This window comes from Ascaphus truei, chromosome 4, assembly GCF_040206685.1.
Source record: "Ascaphus truei isolate aAscTru1 chromosome 4, aAscTru1.hap1, whole genome shotgun sequence".
In the NCBI taxonomy this organism is placed as follows: Eukaryota; Metazoa; Chordata; class Amphibia; order Anura; family Ascaphidae; genus Ascaphus; species Ascaphus truei.
In genome coordinates, this window is record NC_134486.1 from 246,512,004 (window position 1) to 246,531,758 (window position 19,755).

At 42.3% G+C, this 19,755-nt stretch overlaps 1 protein-coding gene across 50 annotated transcripts in view; it reads right to left on the minus strand.

Annotated features, from left to right (window-relative positions):
* TRDN (triadin) overlaps positions 1-19,755 on the minus strand; it is a 798,289-nt gene that overhangs the window by 27,572 nt on the left and 750,962 nt on the right. For 49 of the 50 annotated variants that reach the window (XM_075597200.1, XM_075597198.1, XM_075597218.1 and 46 more), the window contains 3 exons: positions 5,088-5,138; positions 4,773-4,802; positions 3,850-3,900 (listed from right to left, as the gene is read on the minus strand). In XM_075597200.1, coding sequence (XP_075453315.1) covers positions 3,850-3,900; positions 4,773-4,802; positions 5,088-5,138 — 132 coding nt within the window. The remainder of the gene's footprint in view (positions 1-3,849; positions 3,901-4,772; positions 4,803-5,087; positions 5,139-19,755) is intronic. The other variant, XM_075597196.1, reaches the window with a different exon arrangement.

Genomic DNA, 19,755 nt, shown 5'->3' on the forward strand with positions numbered 1-19,755 from the left:
GGCAACGTTTATTCTAACATTTGCCGTAAACTAGCCGGGTTACATTCAGGGTATGTGCTGGGTATGTGCTGGGTATGTTCTGGGCTAGTTTGAGGCACGTTTAAGGCATTTCTGCATTGACTAACGACCCATAGGATTAAAACAGCAGGGATCCCTGGCAGTCCAATTCAGTTTGAATGGGACTGCCAGGGACCCCCGCTGTTAATCTGATAGGCCATTAATCAATGCAGAAATGCTGGGGCTAGTTTAAGGAAAGTTTAAGGCATGTATTCACAATGTACCTGGGTGTTTCCTGGGTTTTTTGGGGAATTGCCACTGGTTTTTGTTAGAATAAGAGTTGCCTCTACTGTATGTGCAGTTTTATTTAAACCTTTGATGCCGTTTGACACAGCTATTGGTACCCCAGCGGCCCCCACGACATAGTAACTACAGTATGTCATATTGTGTTTGCTTGTTTTGAGATTGTGTTCAGAAGGATAAACTGACACCGCGATCATGTGATCACTCCTGATTGACCACGACGACTAGGGCGCCACTTGTGCTACAAACCGTCAGGCGGCATATATATGAATATGTTCTTTATTCTTAATATTATGTATTTGTAATTCATTGTCTAGATTGGCTAGTCTTATCTTACCCATGCATATAGAGGCCTTTATATACATATGCAAAATATAGTGGGTCAAACATGAGCCTAGGATAGGTGACAAATAGGCAATATTTTTTGGCAGTAATCAGAAAATGATGGTACCGGCGTCTACGGAATAGCATGTGAATAAGCAATTTGGCATTAATTACTCATTTGTATATGCCACATCTGAGATATCACTGAGATAAAAAAGCCCATTGTCTCTGTTTCACCGCCTTGCGTGAATAGGGTGCCTTTCTTATTCATTTACTTATCAACTTTTAGTGAAACAAGGCATATATGAGCTGAACTAAGACCGACTTAATGTTTGTCCCTATTTCCCTGATTGTGTGCTCTTCTCAAATATCGAACCAAATGTAGACTTTGCGTAGGTGACCTTATCAATGGCTAAAATGAGCAACGTTTTACAACTGCAAATCCTCTATAGAAAAGCAAATAACTTTTCACCTACAATACACTAACATCTATCATAGCAGGTAAGAAGAAATAAATTGGTATAATAGTGTCCTTTGAGAAAATAGCTTTAATACTTCTGAAACCTACTACTAAAACAACCGCATGAGGTTGACTGTTTGCCAGGTATCCCCTTTGATCCAACCTAGCCAATTAGAGTGGCTTTTGTTACACTGTTCATTGTTGCTGGAGCAGCAAAACATCCAAAATAGATATGGGTACAGGGAGCTTAATTAGCAATACATTTACAAGAGACAATATAAAAATATTTCGACTCAAGGCAAATTTGTAACAAAACTGGGAATTTTTATCTTGCCCTTATAGCAAAGCATTTTGCTCCAATTTTGCCGCATCTGCCCTAGCTTGTGACTTGGGGACTGTCAGTAGGGGAGGAGTTACATGGTGCCCAGATTATAATGAGAAGTATCACATTCACATCTATCTGCAACACTCTTTTCACCTTTTGTTTGCCCCCATAAATCCTTCATATACTGTATGAAGTGGCGTAAGTCTAAAAATGTCGATCAATTGTAAGAAAATGTCCATGCATGTGCCACAGCTCTGCTCCACAAAACGGAGCCATGCATCAATGATGATACATGTACCCCCCTTTTCTTCCCCTAAGTCTGATGCTTTGAAGTTCACAGAATCCACATTGTTTCTCCTCTCTCCCTCTGTGTTGCTGTCATCCTGTACCAACCTACTGTATCAATTTCTTGATAGTTTTGCTGCCTCGCTTTTTCACTTCCTACACTCGTCATAGGAGACGTTAACATTCCTATCAACAACCCCAATGCTCTCTATTTTTGTAATACTCTCCCTTTCCCCTCTCTGATAACCACCTCCTAACCTTCAACCTTATTCTACCCCTGCACTCCAACACCTAACGCCATACACACATACAGATGGCCTACAGTAGACCTTCGCCACATTATTAGAATCTCTCCTCTCCCTCCCATTTCCATCTCCTCACCTGGCAACCTATCTATGCATTAGTGCACTTTCATCAGCCCTAGACACGGCAGCTCTTGCCCCCACACACTACCCCTGACACTTGAAGCCACAACCATGGCACACTGATTTAACCTGCAACCTCCAAAAGTGCTCCCGCACTGGAGGTAATCACATTTGAAACATATTTCCTCCACCACAAAGATACTTTGCATCTACAACACAGCCTTTCCATTACCAATCAAACATACTTCTCTTCTATCTTCACTGTCCTCTAACCAAGGCGTCCGCAAACTGGGGGTTCAGGAGATTTTTTGGGGGGGGGGGGCGCAGCAGTTGAAGAGGCTCCGCGCTCTTCTCCAAAGCATTTTAATTAAATGCCAGGGGATCGCGTGAGGCCTCTGCAACTCTCAACTTACCGTGATTCAGATGACTGTGTGATGCGTTGCAATGGCAACGCTCGTCAAATTACACTGTGGGGTCATGTGACATGACGTCACACGTGTCAAATGATGCTGTGGGTCATGCGACATCATATGACCCTGCAGCATCATTTGACGCAGCTCCAAGGTAGGGTGAGGGGAGGGGGGGCGAGCAATGTGGCAGGCAAGACAGGGGGGTGCAGGAGCAAAAGTTTGCGCTCCCCTGCTCTAACCCTCAACATGTATTTGCCACTTTAACTCCATTCTCTGCCCAACTACACCAGAAACCCCTCTGCCCAACCTACTTCAAAGATATAATAGACACTGACAGACATGACATCTCTTCCTATTAGGCTCCACATGCAACACCTGCCTCCCTCTGCACACCCAAATTTACTCTCGGCTCATTTTCCCCTGTGACTGAGGATGTCTCCACACTCATTCTTTTCACCCTACAACCCGCACACTTGATCCTATAACCTCACATCTTATTTGCTCCCTCTCTGCCACATTAAGTTTACCTTAACTCATTATTTTAACTTTTCTCTCACCACCACTCTTTAAACAAGCATTCATCACACCGAATGGCAAATGAATACACAAATGTAGCTGTCAGTAGCACCACAATACTCATGTATGTAACTCATATTTACCTCTCCTCTCCTGATTTCCCCCATTCTCTCCTGACTCGTGTCACCCATTATCTCTCTGTTATCTTTCCTGGATGTTCCACCGCAATGTACCTCAAGCTTTTAAATGTCTAAAACAGAACTCCTTATCTTTCCCCATTACACTTTTTTTCCCTACATCTGAACTGTTACTCACTGTTAATAACTTAACTACACCATTTACCACATTCTTAATAACTTAATAACACACCAAGCCGGCTGCTTACGGGTCATCTTTAACTCCACTCTTTCCTTCGGCCATCACACTCCATCCCTCACTAAGTCCTGCTGCCTCAACCTACAAAATATCGCCAGAATGCACTCATTTCAGTGAGACGCAACCAAAACCTTCATTCACTAACTCATCATGTCCCACCTCAACTACTGCAACCTCCTCTATGTTTGCACTCCCCTCATCTGACGGTCCCCACTCCAGTCCATCCAAAATGCTGCTGCCAGACTTTATCTTTCTCACCAACGTGGTTCTTTCACTGCTCCATTATGCAAATCCCTACACTTGATTGTAGAATTACATTGAAAATTCGAGCTCTGACATTGGTAATGGAGATAGATACTAGACCCTGTCAGCCTTGGAGCAGACATTCAATAGTTGAAATATACTGAATAAACAAGAACACATTAGATCAGAAATGATGCACCCTGTGTTCCCCCAAACAATACAGTTTTTTTCATTTTTTAATGTTACCTTTGGATTCTTCTTCTTTTAAATGTTTCTTCTCAGCCATTTTTGATGCGGCTAGAAAATAAAATGAATAAAGTCATGTAATAGTAAGAAATTTAAAAGAGGTCTTCACCGAAGATTTGTATTACCTCGCAAAACTCTATTAGAAACGTGAGAAACGTTTGCAGATATCACTGTGAAATTTGAACAATTGCAACTGGCAGACAAATTCACAAAAATACCGAATCCGAATATATTATTCGGAGATCAACACTCTAACGTTTGTAAAAGTTAAGGTGAGGAACTTCTCGGTTCTTTAATGTGAATAATATAATGCATGTCTTTGTCATGCGAATAACTACATAAACCAAACAACATTGAAGTTGGTTACTGTACATCTGTACATATATACACAACTATATGAACTGACAATAATTGCATGCATCATAATATCAAGAAAGGTTTATAAATGATGATGTGTTTGGAATTATAGCTCAAATTATTTCCATTTAAGTTGTGGTTTTACTTAAAATCTGCAATAAAATACCTCATCATGATTTGTAGTCTCTGAAACATTGTTTGTTTGCCTCGGTTGTTTTCCGAGGGGAAGACACAAACAAGGAATGCAGCCCCTTTTTGTGTTGGGCATGAAACATTCAAATCTGTAGATTGATTTGCTTGCCATGCAATAAGCTATTACTGTACATTTCTGAAGCGAACAATATTAAAGGGCTACTGTATGTATCAAGCAGCTGATTATTTGATGAACAGAAGACAGTGTAGTTTCGGGACACAAAGGGGCAAATTCTAGTAGCTGCAAGATGGGCGATTTCACAAGGCAATATGGGGCTTATTCCACATCAGCCGAACCGGCCAATCAGGTCATTTTTATCCATTATTCCCTATTGAAGACAATAGGGAATATACCCACAAGATTTTGCCGTTACCTGGTCTTGTCGCCTTCGCTCCCGCTGTTTCTGACAAGTCCATTAAAATATTGAATATTTAAAAGAAATGTTAAGCAGAAATCAAATGTTGGCAGAATTCAAACAAGCATCATTCTTCCGTTTTTGCAATATTTGCACTTTCACCCCTCACTGCAATAGGCACCAATGTTTTGCATGGAATTGGATAAGTTAATATACTGTACGATGAGAATACATGCAATAAAGAACATATTCTAGTGCACGTATAAGCAGATATTATAGAAAGAAAAATACTATTCCCCCAAACAATACAGTTTTTTCTTTTTTTAATATTACCTTTGGATTCTTCTTCTTTTAAATGTTTCTTTTCAGCCATTTTTGATGCGGCTAGAAAATAAAATGAATAAAGTCATGTAATAGTAAGAAATTAAAAAAAGGTCTTCACCGAAGATTTGCATTACCTCGCAAAACTCTATTAGAAACTTGAGAAACGTTTGCAGATATCACCATGAAATTTGAACTATTGCAACTGGCAGACAAATTCACATTCTTGCAGAAGAGAAACATTTGTCTACTGTAATATTTTGTGACATTAATATATTTTTAATTAGACTTTTTTTTAAATCAATGTAAAATACAGATAGATTGGAAGTAAGGATGGAAGACTGTTACCATTATAATATTTTTATATGTGTTATTGTTATTGTTCTGCTGTGGAATGTGTTGGGGCTTTGTGCTAATGTAGCAGGCTTCATTGTCCACTCTGGTGGTTTCTGGTAGGATAAGTTATTATATTCTGTATCAACGCTGTTACTGAATCCCATGGAAAACTGTTTTGCTCTAAAATGGAATATGTTATGTTATCTGGTGGAACGATCTCCATGTGTTACATCTGTAAATAAAGCATACAAATAAAGCCAATATTAACCTAACTTTTAAACCTGAGGGTATGGCTTTTCAAGAACTTGTCACCCTCAATATACTAATGTATCCGGACTCATTGTTATCACAGTCCTGCTGCCGCTGGCAAACTTCAGGCAAAGCAAAAAAAAAAAACAATGTATAAGCTACAGTACAGCAGTAAATTCACTGAGCTATGGCAAATAGATTCCTTTATGAAGGCTCTGCAGAAGACACATTGGGCTACATTTGTAAGACTGCTGTGTAAGTGTTCTGATTGTACATTAGAGCCTACTAATAGTTGTACAGGCCAGGGCATTTAGAAACTCCAGTTTTGGCATGTCTTTTATTTTTTAGCATTATTCAAGTAAACTTAGGACAGTGTTCACTGAGCTGATTGATGTGCTAATGTCCTGCACATGCTTGGCTGATAGCCTAGCAAACAAAGCAATACTACTTAAATAATGTTGCATTTTCAAGGCCATTAGGCATTTAGATTCACTTTGTGCAAGGCTGAACTAATACCATGTTTTCAAGGCCATTAGTAGAACATGTGCTTAGCAATCAGGCATCTGGTAGAAAATTCTTGATTCAGGTTTGTAAAGGGGAATAAAATTAGTACCACTAGTAGAAAAGATCGTTTTGTTCCCTGTAGAAATGCGTAAAAAAAAGTTTGCAGAAGTTAATGCGCATTGAAAATCCACCAAAAATTCTGATAATTTCTCCAAATTCTCTTAAATTTTGTTGTAATTTCTCCTTTTGCAGAGATTAGAAATTGGGTACATACACAGAAGTGTATTATTTGGCATTATATACTGCCGTTTTCACAAAATTCTGTCAAATGTTACAACATTTTGCAGTAATCCGGTGAAAATATTGCACCTAAGACTATTTTCGTGAAGATCCGAAATGTGAAAATTGTTTGTTGCAAGTACGCAAAATTAACAACGTAAAAAGAGCACAACTTTAAATTAATTAATATTAATAGCATGTTCTTGTATAGCGCTGCTAGTTGTACGCAGCACTTTACAGAGACATTTGACAGGCGCAGGTCCCTGCCCCGTGGAGCTTACAATCTATGTTTTGGTGCCTGAGGCACAGGGAGATAAAGTGACTTGCCCAAGTTCACAAGGAGCCGACACCGGGAATTGGAAAAGCTCGCCTGCTTCAAACTCAGTGCCAGTCAGTGTCATTACTCACTGAGCCACTCCCTCTCCCTTAAACACTATCTGTACTATTTAAATATTATTTACAGTTTGAAAATGGATATATGATATATCTTCTGCATGGAATCAAAGGTTAGATTGAGCAGTGACTCTAACGTTAAGATATACATTAGTTAAGGACAGTCACCATGAAAATTGCCATTCAAAATAGAAACAAGGTGAATTAGTGTTTTAACAGCTTGTTTCCATTTTTTGGGCCCATTTTCATTTGTTTTTAACTACTCTCCAATTAACTTTTTTTACGTGATATAAATAACTATACAATTTACCCGGTAGATATGTTGGAACAATATTGATGCAATGAAACATTTTTAAAGGTCTATATATTGCTCAATCATTCAGTCCTGCTGTAGCATTTTATTCCTATCATGTAAGGCAGCAATCCCCCTATTTTTTCATTTGCAGAATTGGAAGGGGAGTGGGCCACCTGGAGATTAACAGTCCTATTTTTAGACCATGGTTCACTACATATTTACCTTTTTAAGTGAAAAAACTGTACAATTAGAGTAATATCTAAATAGCTGCCGAGGTTGTCCAGTAGGAAGCTGCAATGTCATATTCTGATGACATTGTGGCTACATATTGGCCCGTGTGAGTGTGGCCTGGATGGTAGCCATTTTGATTTTGCTCATAGGGACAAGAAACACCAGCGCACAAAAAGAGAGGTATCTCAGCAACCAGGGGGTCCCTAGAAATTTAAAAAAAATGGGGTGTGCGCCGAGTATGCACGTTCTAAGTGAAACTTCTTTGTGTTGTCACTGAAATTGTATTTTGATTTTTATCATTTTGAGTGAATGAAAGACTTTTTAGAGTGGCAAAATGCAAAGAAGTTTCACTTAGTATGCACGTGCTCGGCACCCACCCTTTTTTTTTTGGTTGTTGGATGGGTCGCCAATGGGTTAATAGTTCAGCCTGGCATGACTAATCCTGATTACTCTTTATGGTGTGTGTGTGTGATATATAAGTGTAGCCCAGTGTCCTGGGACCACTGATCTCCTGGCCTCATAACACTGTAACACGTTTAATAAGTGGGCAGTGTTAGCAGTAGACTCTGCTGAGTATGTTATATTGTTCATTGTGCAAGTTCAGTGTTAGCCTGCTATTGTAAGGGGGGTCTATGATATTGTGTAGGCCGGCTTTCCAGCCACCCCAGGGAAGGAAGGGGGTTGTTTCCTCTATAGTGTAGAGTAGGGTTAGTGGCAGTAGTTCTTCTGGGATAGACTTCAGAGTGACCAGACACAGAAGAGAGTTTCTCCTGCTAGAGGAGTGTGCTGAGGCCTAGCCCACTAGGGGGTGTGGTACTAAGAAGATAATGGCTGAGGCCGCCAGTATGTTTACTATGCCAATCCTGTGTTCCAGTGTATATGTGCTGTGTTCAATAAACCTCAGTTAAACCAACACCTGGCGTAGTATATGAAGCAGGGCTATTGATCAAAGAAGAAGTGTCCCTGAGGTTCATCCTGAAGCCTCAGGATCCTCTTGGACTGGAGGCGCTGTCACCTAAAGAACTACCGTGATCCTGTCCTGATGTCCTCCCCACAACTAGGCAGAGATCTCCTGCCTCCTGTTTACCACTCAGGTATGAACACCAGCTACAGAATACACCAGTAGCGACACCAACTCCCATAAGGTGGGGGAAAGAGGGCTCATTGGCATGTCTTAGACAGGTTTGCAGCCCTGCCTTTCATCATTATCACCCAGCATACAGTACTTCCACTGCAGTAAGGGATTCTGAGAGGTGTCATTCAAATGAGCAAACAGTGTCACCTTTTGCTTCAAAACCATATAACATGGTCCCCTAAAGCTTATGCTTGCTGCATTTCACAGCTCTTGAGCACAGCCTGGGTTAAGATGCATAGCCGGTAAACCCACCCACAGACAGCTGTTTCGACCTTAATGGGTCTCCTCAGTGTGGGGTTGGTTATACTGGCTTTGCAAAATGAAGCTTTGGATAGGTTTCACCACACTTAGTTAAGTTATGGTGGGTAAAATATATACTGTACATACATACACATATAATATATATATATAAAAAAAAATTATATATATATATATACCCTATTTCCTGAATTCTAAGACGCACCTTTTTTTCAATTTTCACATGTCTGAAATCGGGGTGCGTCTTAGAATCGATGTATTAATCGATGTATTAACAGTACTAACCCCCTCTTTTCACTTACCATGTTTCAGGAGAGGTCCCATGTCAGCGGAGGACGAAGTGTGCGGCGGCGGCAGGACAGGTCCAGGCAGCTAATAGATCATAATAGCAGGAGCAGAGCGGCGTAGGGGAACGGCTTGGGAGGTGCACACTGTAACACCGGAAGTTGACCGTGTCTGACTTCCGGTTACAGTTTGCACCTCCCAAGCCATTCCCCTATGCCGCTCTGCTCCTGCTCAGCTCTCCTGCTATTATGATCTCCTGCCGCCGCATGCCTGCTGTCTTCTTATCTTCATTCACCTGCAGACTTTGGACCTGTTCTGCCGCCACATACCCAACGCACACCCACCTGCTGTCCATCTTCCACCATCTGCAGACGTGGGACCTCTCCTGCCACCACCGCCCGCTTCATCCTCCGCTGACATGGGACCTCTCCTGAAACATGGTAAGTGAAAAAGTAATTTTTCTCGATTGTAAAGGCCAAATCGATGGTGCGTCTTACAATCGAAGGCGTCTTACAATCGAGGAAATACGGTATATATATATGTGCGTGTACAGTGCCTGTTAGCTATATCAGGGTTTGCTGGAACTTGTACCCACTGGGGCCTTCCCTTCCCTTCTGACATCCACACCTGAACTACAACTCCCAGCAGGCAGCTAACAAACTACTACTTCCGTTCAGATTTGGAGTATTTTTCCCTATCAGATTTTTGAATGTTGTAGTGCCAGCAAAGAAGTTTCACTTAAAAATAAATAGATGCAGCTGAGCAACAAGAAATCGTCCGGTTATGATTTTGCAAAAAAAAATAAAAAGGCCCAGACTGACTCCTACAAAAACACTGCATTTTATATGTTCAATTGTTTTTTCTGGCCTTAAAACTAATCTGATCATCTAGGAATTTATAACATGCTACAGTAATTATAAACAATGTATAGATGTTAGGTGGGCTTCCAGTCAATGACTATTTGGTAACATCTCCATATATTGATGTCAAGTGTTGGAAGTTCTGTTTGTTTACAAATGAGGAAAAATATACAGCTTTGCAACTTATGGTACTGAGCTTCATTCAGAGGGTACAGGAGAAAGTGGAGCTCTCTAATGTGCTAAGACACTGGCAGACATAAGTTTATTTATTTATATTTATACAATGTTTTACCAGGACGTAATACATTGAGAGTTACCTCTCATTTTCAAGTATGTTCTGGTTGCAGTTGGCTTTCATTAGGTACATGACCTGAGAAATAAGTAATAGTACCTGTTGAATACACTAGGTAGAGTTGCAAGGTATGCACATGAGTAATGCTAGAGAAAGGCTTGCATGGCAAAGGTTTTATTTGAAAGGGAGAAGGAGTGGCTCAGTGAGTAAAGACACTGACTGACACTGAGATTGCTGCAGGGGAGCCTGGTTCAATTCCCGGTGTCGGCTCCTTGTGAACTTGGGCAAGTCACTTTATCTCCCTGTGCCTCAGGCACCAAAAACATAGATTGTAAGCTCTACGGGGCAGGGACCTGTGCCTGCAAAATGTCTATGTAAAACGTTGCGTACAATTAACAGCGCTATACAAAAACATGCTATTATTATTAATTACAACTCCAGTATATGTTAGTACAATACATGAAATTACCTCTTTAAAGCAGCAGCTCCCATTTTATTTATTTTTTATTTATTTTGTACCTATCCCCATTTTTACACACTGCTATAAAAAGTGCAGACATACTGATATTTTCAAACTAAGGAATTTAATGTCAGTGAGTGGATATAATGTGTTGAATCTTACACAATTTTATTTGCAATATTAATATTTTTTTTAGTCTCAGTTTGTTTTCAATAATATGATACACATTGCCAATGCAAAACAAATATACAAGTCCGTTATACTGTACAGCAACATATAGCAGCATTCTCCTATTTAATAGCTCAAGCATGTTCAGAGTGCTTAATATATCTAAAACAATCAACTGATTATAATAAGCGCTAACTTCTGAAACAACAGTTCTTAATGATATATAACCCGTTAACACAACTAGTACAAAATCAGATAAAGAATCACTTGGTTATGACACTAGATGGTTAGGTTAATTGCACGCACTACAGAAATGTAATACATGCAATCAATAGATCATGTTACAAAAAACTTGATTAAAAGTGCAGTCCCGCGTTGCACAAAAATGAAGCAAATTATCCTACAAGTATTTGTAAAACATTACAAGTAAACACGGTGAGCGGAGACACAGGAGGGATTTCATTTCCTCCCTGTTCTGTGACGTGGGCAGGACTTTGCACAGGGAAACCCCCTCAATTTCTTCTCCTGATATCACTGGGGGGAAAAAAACCTCTTGACTTCTAAAGAAATCAAACGGTCAAATGTTTGCTTTGAGCATCATTATATTTGCTTAAAGAAGTGGATTACAGCAATACCGTAAGTTATTTGCAAAATGTTTTTTTTTTAACAGAGATATTACACCTTTAAACAAAACGGCAACTAAAATGATGTTTTAAAGTTGTTTATAACAAAATGTTCTCAGTTATGGCCAAAATTAAAAACTCCCATATGCTTAGCTAATTTTACATTAGATACATTTAATTACAATTTACAAAAGATTGAGTAACAAGGGGCTATGCCGCAAATAGATAGTTCCTACTGTACATATTCAGTAAATAAAAATATCACTTGTGAGCACATTCACATGTCTCGGACAGGTCTGCAACACTGCTTTTCCCCATTATCTTTTAGCAGACAGTGCTTCCACTGCAGCCAGGGATTCTGGGAAATCACATGCAAATGAGCACTCTGTCACATTTCATGTATTCAGGAAACTTTGTCATCAAAGAAGGCGCACTGTATTTTATTCCGTTAAAATTTCTTACCATCACATTTTAATTACTATTTCCTGGCTCGCTAAGTGTGTCAAACATTAAAGACACGCTCAACAAACGTTTTACAGCTAAAGCAGCCACAGGCAGAAAATAAAAATAATTTTATGACAAACACACTTTTCCTTACCCTGATGCATAGGCTACATGCCGTTATGCATTAAGCAATATCTGTTAAATGACATGCATCCGACAAAAAAACAGCATAAGCAAACCATTAAGTAAACAGTTATCATTCTAAACATTTCTAAAATACAGTAACTACATTACCATCAGCTATGAAGAAGAATAAATCACAACATTAACTATGGAGAAAACAGCATAATCAATCCCTTGATTTGTCTAAGTGTAGCTATGTCCCCTTTTACCTCCGGTGCCGGGGAGAGGGATGGCTGCAGTCAGTGGGAGCTCCGGAGCTTGACGGCGTACCCTGCAAGCAGGGGCCACCATCTTTAGTGTTCACGCATGTGCATGATGAGATATGCGCATTGAAGCTGAAGTTGCGGCTGCCATTTTAGGTTTGCGCATGCGCAGTCGAGTCTTTGCACATGCACAGTCCCCAGAGTTGCGGCAGCCATTTTAGGAGAGGCTCCGCAAGGGACTACAAGTCCCAGGAGCGTGAGGGACATGCAGTTAGAATGTTGACACAGGCAGTTACTGGAATTGCTGACAGTTGCTGGAAGTTACTGGCAGTTGGAAGAAGGGGAGAACGGTTGAGGTAGTGTCCAGGGAGCAGTGCTCCACTGGACTAGGACTAGGGTTGTCCCGTAGGTCCCAGCTAGGTCCTAAATCCCCTTTTAGATTGTGACTGCTATAGGGAGGACCCCAGACATGGACGCTATCCTTTAGCCTTATAGTGTCAGGTGTAGCACCAGTGAAGAGACGCCACACGGTGGCTATACAGACCAAATGTGGAGTAGCATGTGTGCTAGAGAGATCACATGGAAATCACGTCCTCCTGTTCCCAAGGTGCTGGCAGCATGTGATCTCTCTAGCACACATGCTACTCCACGTTTGGTCTGTATAGCCACATTACTCTCAGCATATCATTTTGTCTTTTGTAGACTTTGCTGGACTGTGGTCAGGATCTCTATGTTGGTCTGTACAGCCATACAACTATAGCATTTTTTCCTAAGCGTATCTTGCTGGACTGTGTTTGCTTGAGTACTTTGGACATTACCTCTATTAATGTGGTTCCCTTTTGTTAACCCCTGCTAGGAGGCATTCATGTCCCATTAACCCCTATTTGGATACATTCATGCCTTATTAACCCTTGTTAGGATACTACCTGGTTACATTATTCCCTACTAGGATACATCCATGTTTCATTGTCCATTTGTTTTTGGTGCTTTCTTTGGGAGACGTGTATAGGGACTAGGGAAGCACCATTAGATACCCTGTGTCTTTTGGGAACGGGCCTGAAGAAGGGGTTCATACACCGAAACGTTGCCGCCCCCCTTTTCCCCTATACTTTTACGTTTGCTACCTCACCCTTTCCCCTTCCCTCCCTCCCCCCTTTTTGTATTGTGGTTTTTTCACTCACTTTGTGTTTTGCTCATTAAACTTTTTGGTTCACCATTCCCCCATTTTCCTTCTTTTGTGTGCTGGGAACATTTAATATTTTTAAATTATTTTTTAACCTTCTGCAATAATAGTCATCACGTAATTACTCATGCCGACGTCATTACGTTTTCTATGCAAACAAATAGTAACCTAGCGACTGCACTTAATTCCTAACTGGCCAACAAAAAACCAGCGAGGAAAGAAATATAATAGGTGAAGCGATCATTAAGTTCATCGTGTAGTAACCGGATCCTCTAAAATGCAATGCTATAGCCACCGTGTGAACATAGTGAATATTACCATACAGTATATACACAAATACGAACATGGACTGCAAGAACTACAAAAGTGATAGATACACTTTGATAAAAAAACCTTATTGCAAAATACGCAATATAAGTTTCAATATAGTGGAAAGAATGTAACAGAATCAGAGACATTGTCAAATTGTATTGTATGTCTTTTTAATATAGCACCATTACTGTACATAGCTCTTCACAGTAGTAATACATGTGGTAATCAAATAAATAACAGATAATATAAATAACAGATCATGGGAATAAGTGCTTTAGACATAAAAGTAACATTAAGGAAGAGGAGTCCCTGCCCCGTGGAGCTTACAGTCTAATTGGCAGGTAGGGAGAACGTACAGACACAGTAGGAGGGAGTTCTGGTAAGTGCGTCTGCATGGGGCCAAGCTTTATGTATCATGTGTTCAGAATATCCACAGTGCTATTCATATGCTTTTTTAAGCAAGTGTGTCTTAAGGTGGGTCTTAAAGGTGGATAGAGAGGGTGCTAGTCGGGTACGGAGGGGAAGGGCATTCCAGAGGTGTGGGGCAGCCAGTGAAAAAGGTTTAAGGCGGGAGAGGGCATTAGATACAAAGGGGGTAGAGAGAAGACATACTTGAGAAGAACGCATGAGTCTGGATGGTGCATAACGAGAAATTAGGGCTGAGATGTAAGGAGGGGCAGAAGAGTGTAAAGCTTTAAAAGTCTCCACAGGTCAACTCACACGTGAGCAAAGGAGGAGAGACTTCCTGTCTCAAAGGCAGGCTTTTTCTGCTACCTGTACTCAGTCAGGTGGTGCTAGTTAATTTGCTACCAGCAGTTAACCACCACACTGCTGGATTAGAGGCATCTTTGTGAACAGGGATAAGTCCCCTGTTACATACCTCTCCTGTTTGTGGGAAGCTCGGGCTTACCACGGCCAAAGCCCATCCTTCCACTGTCATTCGAGATCTTTCTGTGACTTGAATGAGAGTGGATGGAGGAAGAGAACCCTCTGTCCCACTGGGATTGGAGCCCTTTCTCCAGTTTATTTTGGTCTCCTCCCGAAGGTGTTTGAGATCAGCACTCCTCAGTCGCTCGAGGAGAACTTTTTCCAAGTACCGTCTTTTTACCGAGTGCACGGGCATGAGATTTCCCTTGCGTTGGGCGCTCCTCTTTTTGTAGGCAGATTGTATGGCGACAGTTGCAGAGCGTTTGAGAGTAACCCTTTGAGTTATCCGCTCTTGAAGCTGTCCTTCTGCACTCTTTCCACTCCATGGTGTTGCCAGTTCAGATTCTTTGGGATTGAGTTGCAATTCCACCTCCAGAGAATGTCCCATCTTTTCAGCTTCATCCACTAAGGATTCTTCTGATTTTTATTCTGCACGTATACCTTTCTGTTTTGCCTGTTGGCCAGCTGAAGGTTTTGCTAGTGCTTGCTTAGGTGGTTTAGACTTTGCAACCTTGTTTTTCAGATGAGCGGTGTTCCCAGCTCTCACTGTACCCTTGGCTCCATGGGTTTTTGAGGCTGTGGGATACTGACGCTTAGTCAGGGTCAATACTTGTCCTTGTAGGACTGTAATCTCATCCACAAGAGATCCCTGTTTTTTGAGTGTGTCTTCAATTTTAATTGGCAGCCAAAACATATTAAATATCTGGGAGTTAACATCACCAAAGATTGTAAGGGCAGTGTGAAGCACTATGAACTTCTTTGCTTGGGCCACAGTTACTTGTTTCAGTTTCTGGACCTTCTTGTGCTCCCTTTTGTGCCGCGTCACCTGGGTTTTAAGCTTGGCTTTTAGCGTTGCTTTGGTGATGCTCAGGGTAGCCTTCAGTTTCTGAGCCTTCTCACACTCCATCTCATACAGAGTCACCTGGTATCGAAGCTCCGCCTCCAATAATGCTCTGAAGACATGCAGCGTGGCCTTTAGCTCCTCATACTGCTCAGTGGGGACGTACTGGGTATTCAGACGTTCCTGCAGCGCTTGTACCTCTTTAGCAGCCTGCAGCTTTTCTTCCTGCAGCGTTTGCTGCTTCTCCTCAGCATACTGGAGGTGTGTATGCAGACTTTGCAGTTGGTTCTGCAGTTGGTGCTCTGCTTCAAACATTTCCTCTTTCAAAAGTTTGTTTCTTTAAGAGCCTGCAGCTCTTCATTCTTTCCCTTGACGTATTCTGTCAACTCAGAATTTTCTTTTTTTAATCTTAAATTTTCTCTTTTTTCAGTCTCTGTACTATTCAGGGCTTCCTTGCAGTCCACCTTCCATTTTTGCACATCTGCTTGGAGGCGGGCTGTCTCCTGGCGTGAGACTTCTATCTCCAGGTTTAAGTTCTGAAACTCCTCCTGAGAGACTTTGAGATCTAAGTTAAGATGTAGGATAGTTTTCCTTGAAATGTCCAGCTCCTCAGTGAGACTGTGTAGTTCTTTTCTGGAAACTTCCAGGTCTGTGCGGCAGCTGTTGGTCTCATGATGTGAGGCATTCAGTGCTCTGTGGAGTGTCTGAACCTCTTTCTGAGCAACATCCACTTCTATCCGGCCACTGTTGACCTCCTGTCGTGAAGCATTCAACTCTATGCGCAGAGTGTGAACCTCTTGCTGGAAGACTGTCATCTGCTTTAGTGCCTCCTCATACTTCCGCTTTAGCGTAGCCACCATTTTGTCAGACTGGCTCTGCTTTACATCCAGGGCGGAAATAGTAGCCTTTGCAGTATCTAGCTCAGTCTTGAGATCCTCCAATTTAGTCTTGGCCGCAGAGTAAATTGCGAGCACAGTCTTCTGTAGCTCAGCATTATTATTTTTTTCCCTTTCCAATTCTTCACAGAGCAGATCACAGTCATGCCTGGCAATTTTCAGGGCGTCTTCAGGGCTGGTCAAGGGATCGTCACTCACTGGTTCCGGCTCCACTTCCCTGGGATGGTTGGTTGAGGGTTCCTCACTGTTGGCACCGGACAGACACTCCTTTGGGGTACACGACTTCTGCCTTGGGCCCTCTGGATATTCGGTTAACCGGGGGACGAATTCTCCATTTTCTCTAGGCTGCAGGGCAACTCGTCCCCCTTTTTCTCCACAGGATCTGCGGACGTGTCTGTTACTTCCACGGTAAGTGAAGAACCGCTTTTCTTTTTCTTCCTTTTTGATTTGGATGACACCGTCCCTTCAGGGATACTGGGGTCTTCATCTTCATATGAAGTTTTAGCAGTTTCATTATATACGCCAGGCTTTTCTTGCAGCTGCTTTAGCTGACAGAAATATTCGGTGATCCACTGCTCCCGCTCTGTCTCCTGCTGATCATATTCGTCATCAAAGGGAGCGGTCTTTTCTGTTTGTGCCGAGTTCAGGCACCCCCACCATTCTTGGGGTGTTTTGTGGGTGTGACTCGGTTTGGGTTCCCCGTAAGAGATGTCTTCCTCTTTATTGGACTGGAAGGGCCACTCTTCAGTGGGGTAGGGTTCATTACAGGAACGCCGCATCTTGTCCTCCATTTTTAGGCTATCAGGTGTCATTTTCTTCCTGACCTCAGGAGGCGCTATTGCAGCTGTTGCCACTGTATTTGCTAGAACCCCCAATTGTGGTAGTTCTACAGGTGGGCATATCCTGCGTGTAGAGGTCACAGCTCTCACAGGCATCTCCGTAGACTTTTCTTTCTTGGGTAATTTTTTTTTTTTTTTTCAATATCAGCAGTGCTGTGCATGCATTTTCTTTTATCAGGTATACAAAATGTGCAGTTGCTAGGTTAAAAAAAAGTCTATTTGCTGTACACCATTTATTTTCTAGGTGCAATCCCTCCGCTTCAGCAACAGAATTTGGTTTTCTGCCTGAGTTCGGTAATTTTCAGTCTCACCTTTTATTCTGAAGCCAGGGCACGTTGGTATGAATGGCTCCCGATAGCATTAACACAGTTCCCTTTTAAATCACTCCAAGTCCTGTAATATTTCCTCCACTTTATTGGGAAAAGGTAGCAGGGTACAGATACTTGTGGATGGTGTGTAGTGGTGATTATTAGTTAGGAACCGGTAAAAAGAGATGGCCTCACCAAGGGTTATAAACAGAGAAAGGTTCTTTACTCACTGTCTCCAGGGTTGAAAAGAGGAAGTGAGGTGCGGTGTGGGCAAAGGACAAGTCTAGGGACAGACCATGTCTGAACAAACAGGAGGGGGGGCAGACTAGTCCATTCTGGTGAGGATCTCAGAGACTGCTGTAGCAGCTCACTGATGTCATGCTCGCAGGCAAGGAGTGCAACATTGTTGCAAGCCACGCAGGCACAGTATGTGTCTGCAGACTCCATGCAGCTGGGAATAAAATCTGACAGGCAGAAACTGCAAAGGAGAGAGGGGGGTGAGTCAGAAATGTGGCTCTTGTTCCATAACACTCCCCGTCTGGTATCTGTAGATACCACTATATGGCAAGCTATGTGGAACATATGTGCAATACATACAACATAACAATATACTGCAAAGCTCCATATTTCCATAGCAATGTGATACCGGCTGGTACCACTGGCATCAAAGTCCTTTGGCCAGGCCTTCCAGTAAGGGAAGCCAGGTGGGTGCGTAGCTCTTGGTTAGCTTGATGCACCACAATGTCTCTTAAAAGTCCACGGCACTGGTAACCAGTTTTTCCCCATCACAGTCCGATTTGGGCATTAGAAGGATAGTCTCTGTAATGGGTCTTAGGAAGGTTTTAACGATCCCATTCTGGGCCACTCGTACTTCCACTTTGCGAACCCTTTCGTCTTCGCTTGGGATAGTTCTTATTATAAGTCCCATGGGCCATTCATTTCTTGCCACCTGTTTATCTTTCAACAAGACCACATCCCCCACTTGGATATCTGGTTTTACTGTTTGCCATTTGTGGCGTTCTTGAAGTGTCACCAGATACTCGCGTCTCCAGCGGTCCCAAAATGTGTTGGCCAAGTACTGCACCTGTCTCCACTGTCGTTTGTACATATCCTTAGAATGGAAGTTTTCGACTGGTGTGGAGATGTTCCCTACTTTCTGGGTTAACAGCATTGCTGGTGTCAGAATACTTGGCGATTCTGGATCTGTTGACACTGGGATCAAGGGCCTAGCATTGACTATTGCTGATATTTCGGCCATGAATGTGGTTAGCACTTCGTGAGTGAGTCGAGTCAGATCGGTTTTTAGCATTATAGAATCCAAGATACGCCGAACCACTCCGATCATGCGTTCCCATGCTCCGCCCATGTGAGAGGAGTGAGGGGGGTTGAATGTCCACGTGCACTCTTGGTCGCGCAGGTATCTTTGGATACTATTGTTTCTATTGTCTTTAGTGTCCATTTGTAATTCCTTGCATGCTCCAACGAAATTGGTGCCACAATCGGAGCGTATTTGTTTAACTGGTCCTCTGACGGCAAAGAACCTTCTGAGGGCATTTATGAAGCTTGAAGCATCCATAGATTCTATAACCTCGATGTGTATAGCTCGTGTGCTCATGCAGGTGAAGAGTACCGCCCATCGTTTGCTGTTTGCTAGTCCGCCCCTAGTTCTACGCGAGATGACCATCCAGGGCCCAAATACATCAAGTCCTACATAGGTAAAGGGGGGTTCCGTATTAAGTCTGTCGACAGGTAGATCCGCCATCCTTTGGTCTTGGCTTTTGCCTCTCAGCATTCGGCACCTAACACATTTGTGGAGATTACTGGCCACGCACCTTTTCATGCCAACGACCCAAATGCCCGCCGCCCTAATGGCGCCTTCGGTGAAGTGTCGTCCCTGATGCATGACTTGTTCGTGGTAGTGGCGCACCAACAAAGTGGCGATGTGATGCCGGCCAGGGATGATGAGAGGGTTGCTTTCCTCCCTGCTCAGTTGGGACTTATTGAGGCGGCCTCCTACTCTCATGAGGCCGTCGTTGTCGATGAAGGGATTCAACTTCCAGAGTGGACTGTTTTTGTGAACACTCTTCTTTCCGCGAATGCAATTGATCTCTTCCGCATATGTTTCCCTTTGAACATGACTGAGAACAGTTTCCTTAGCCTTTGTAATTTCCTCTAC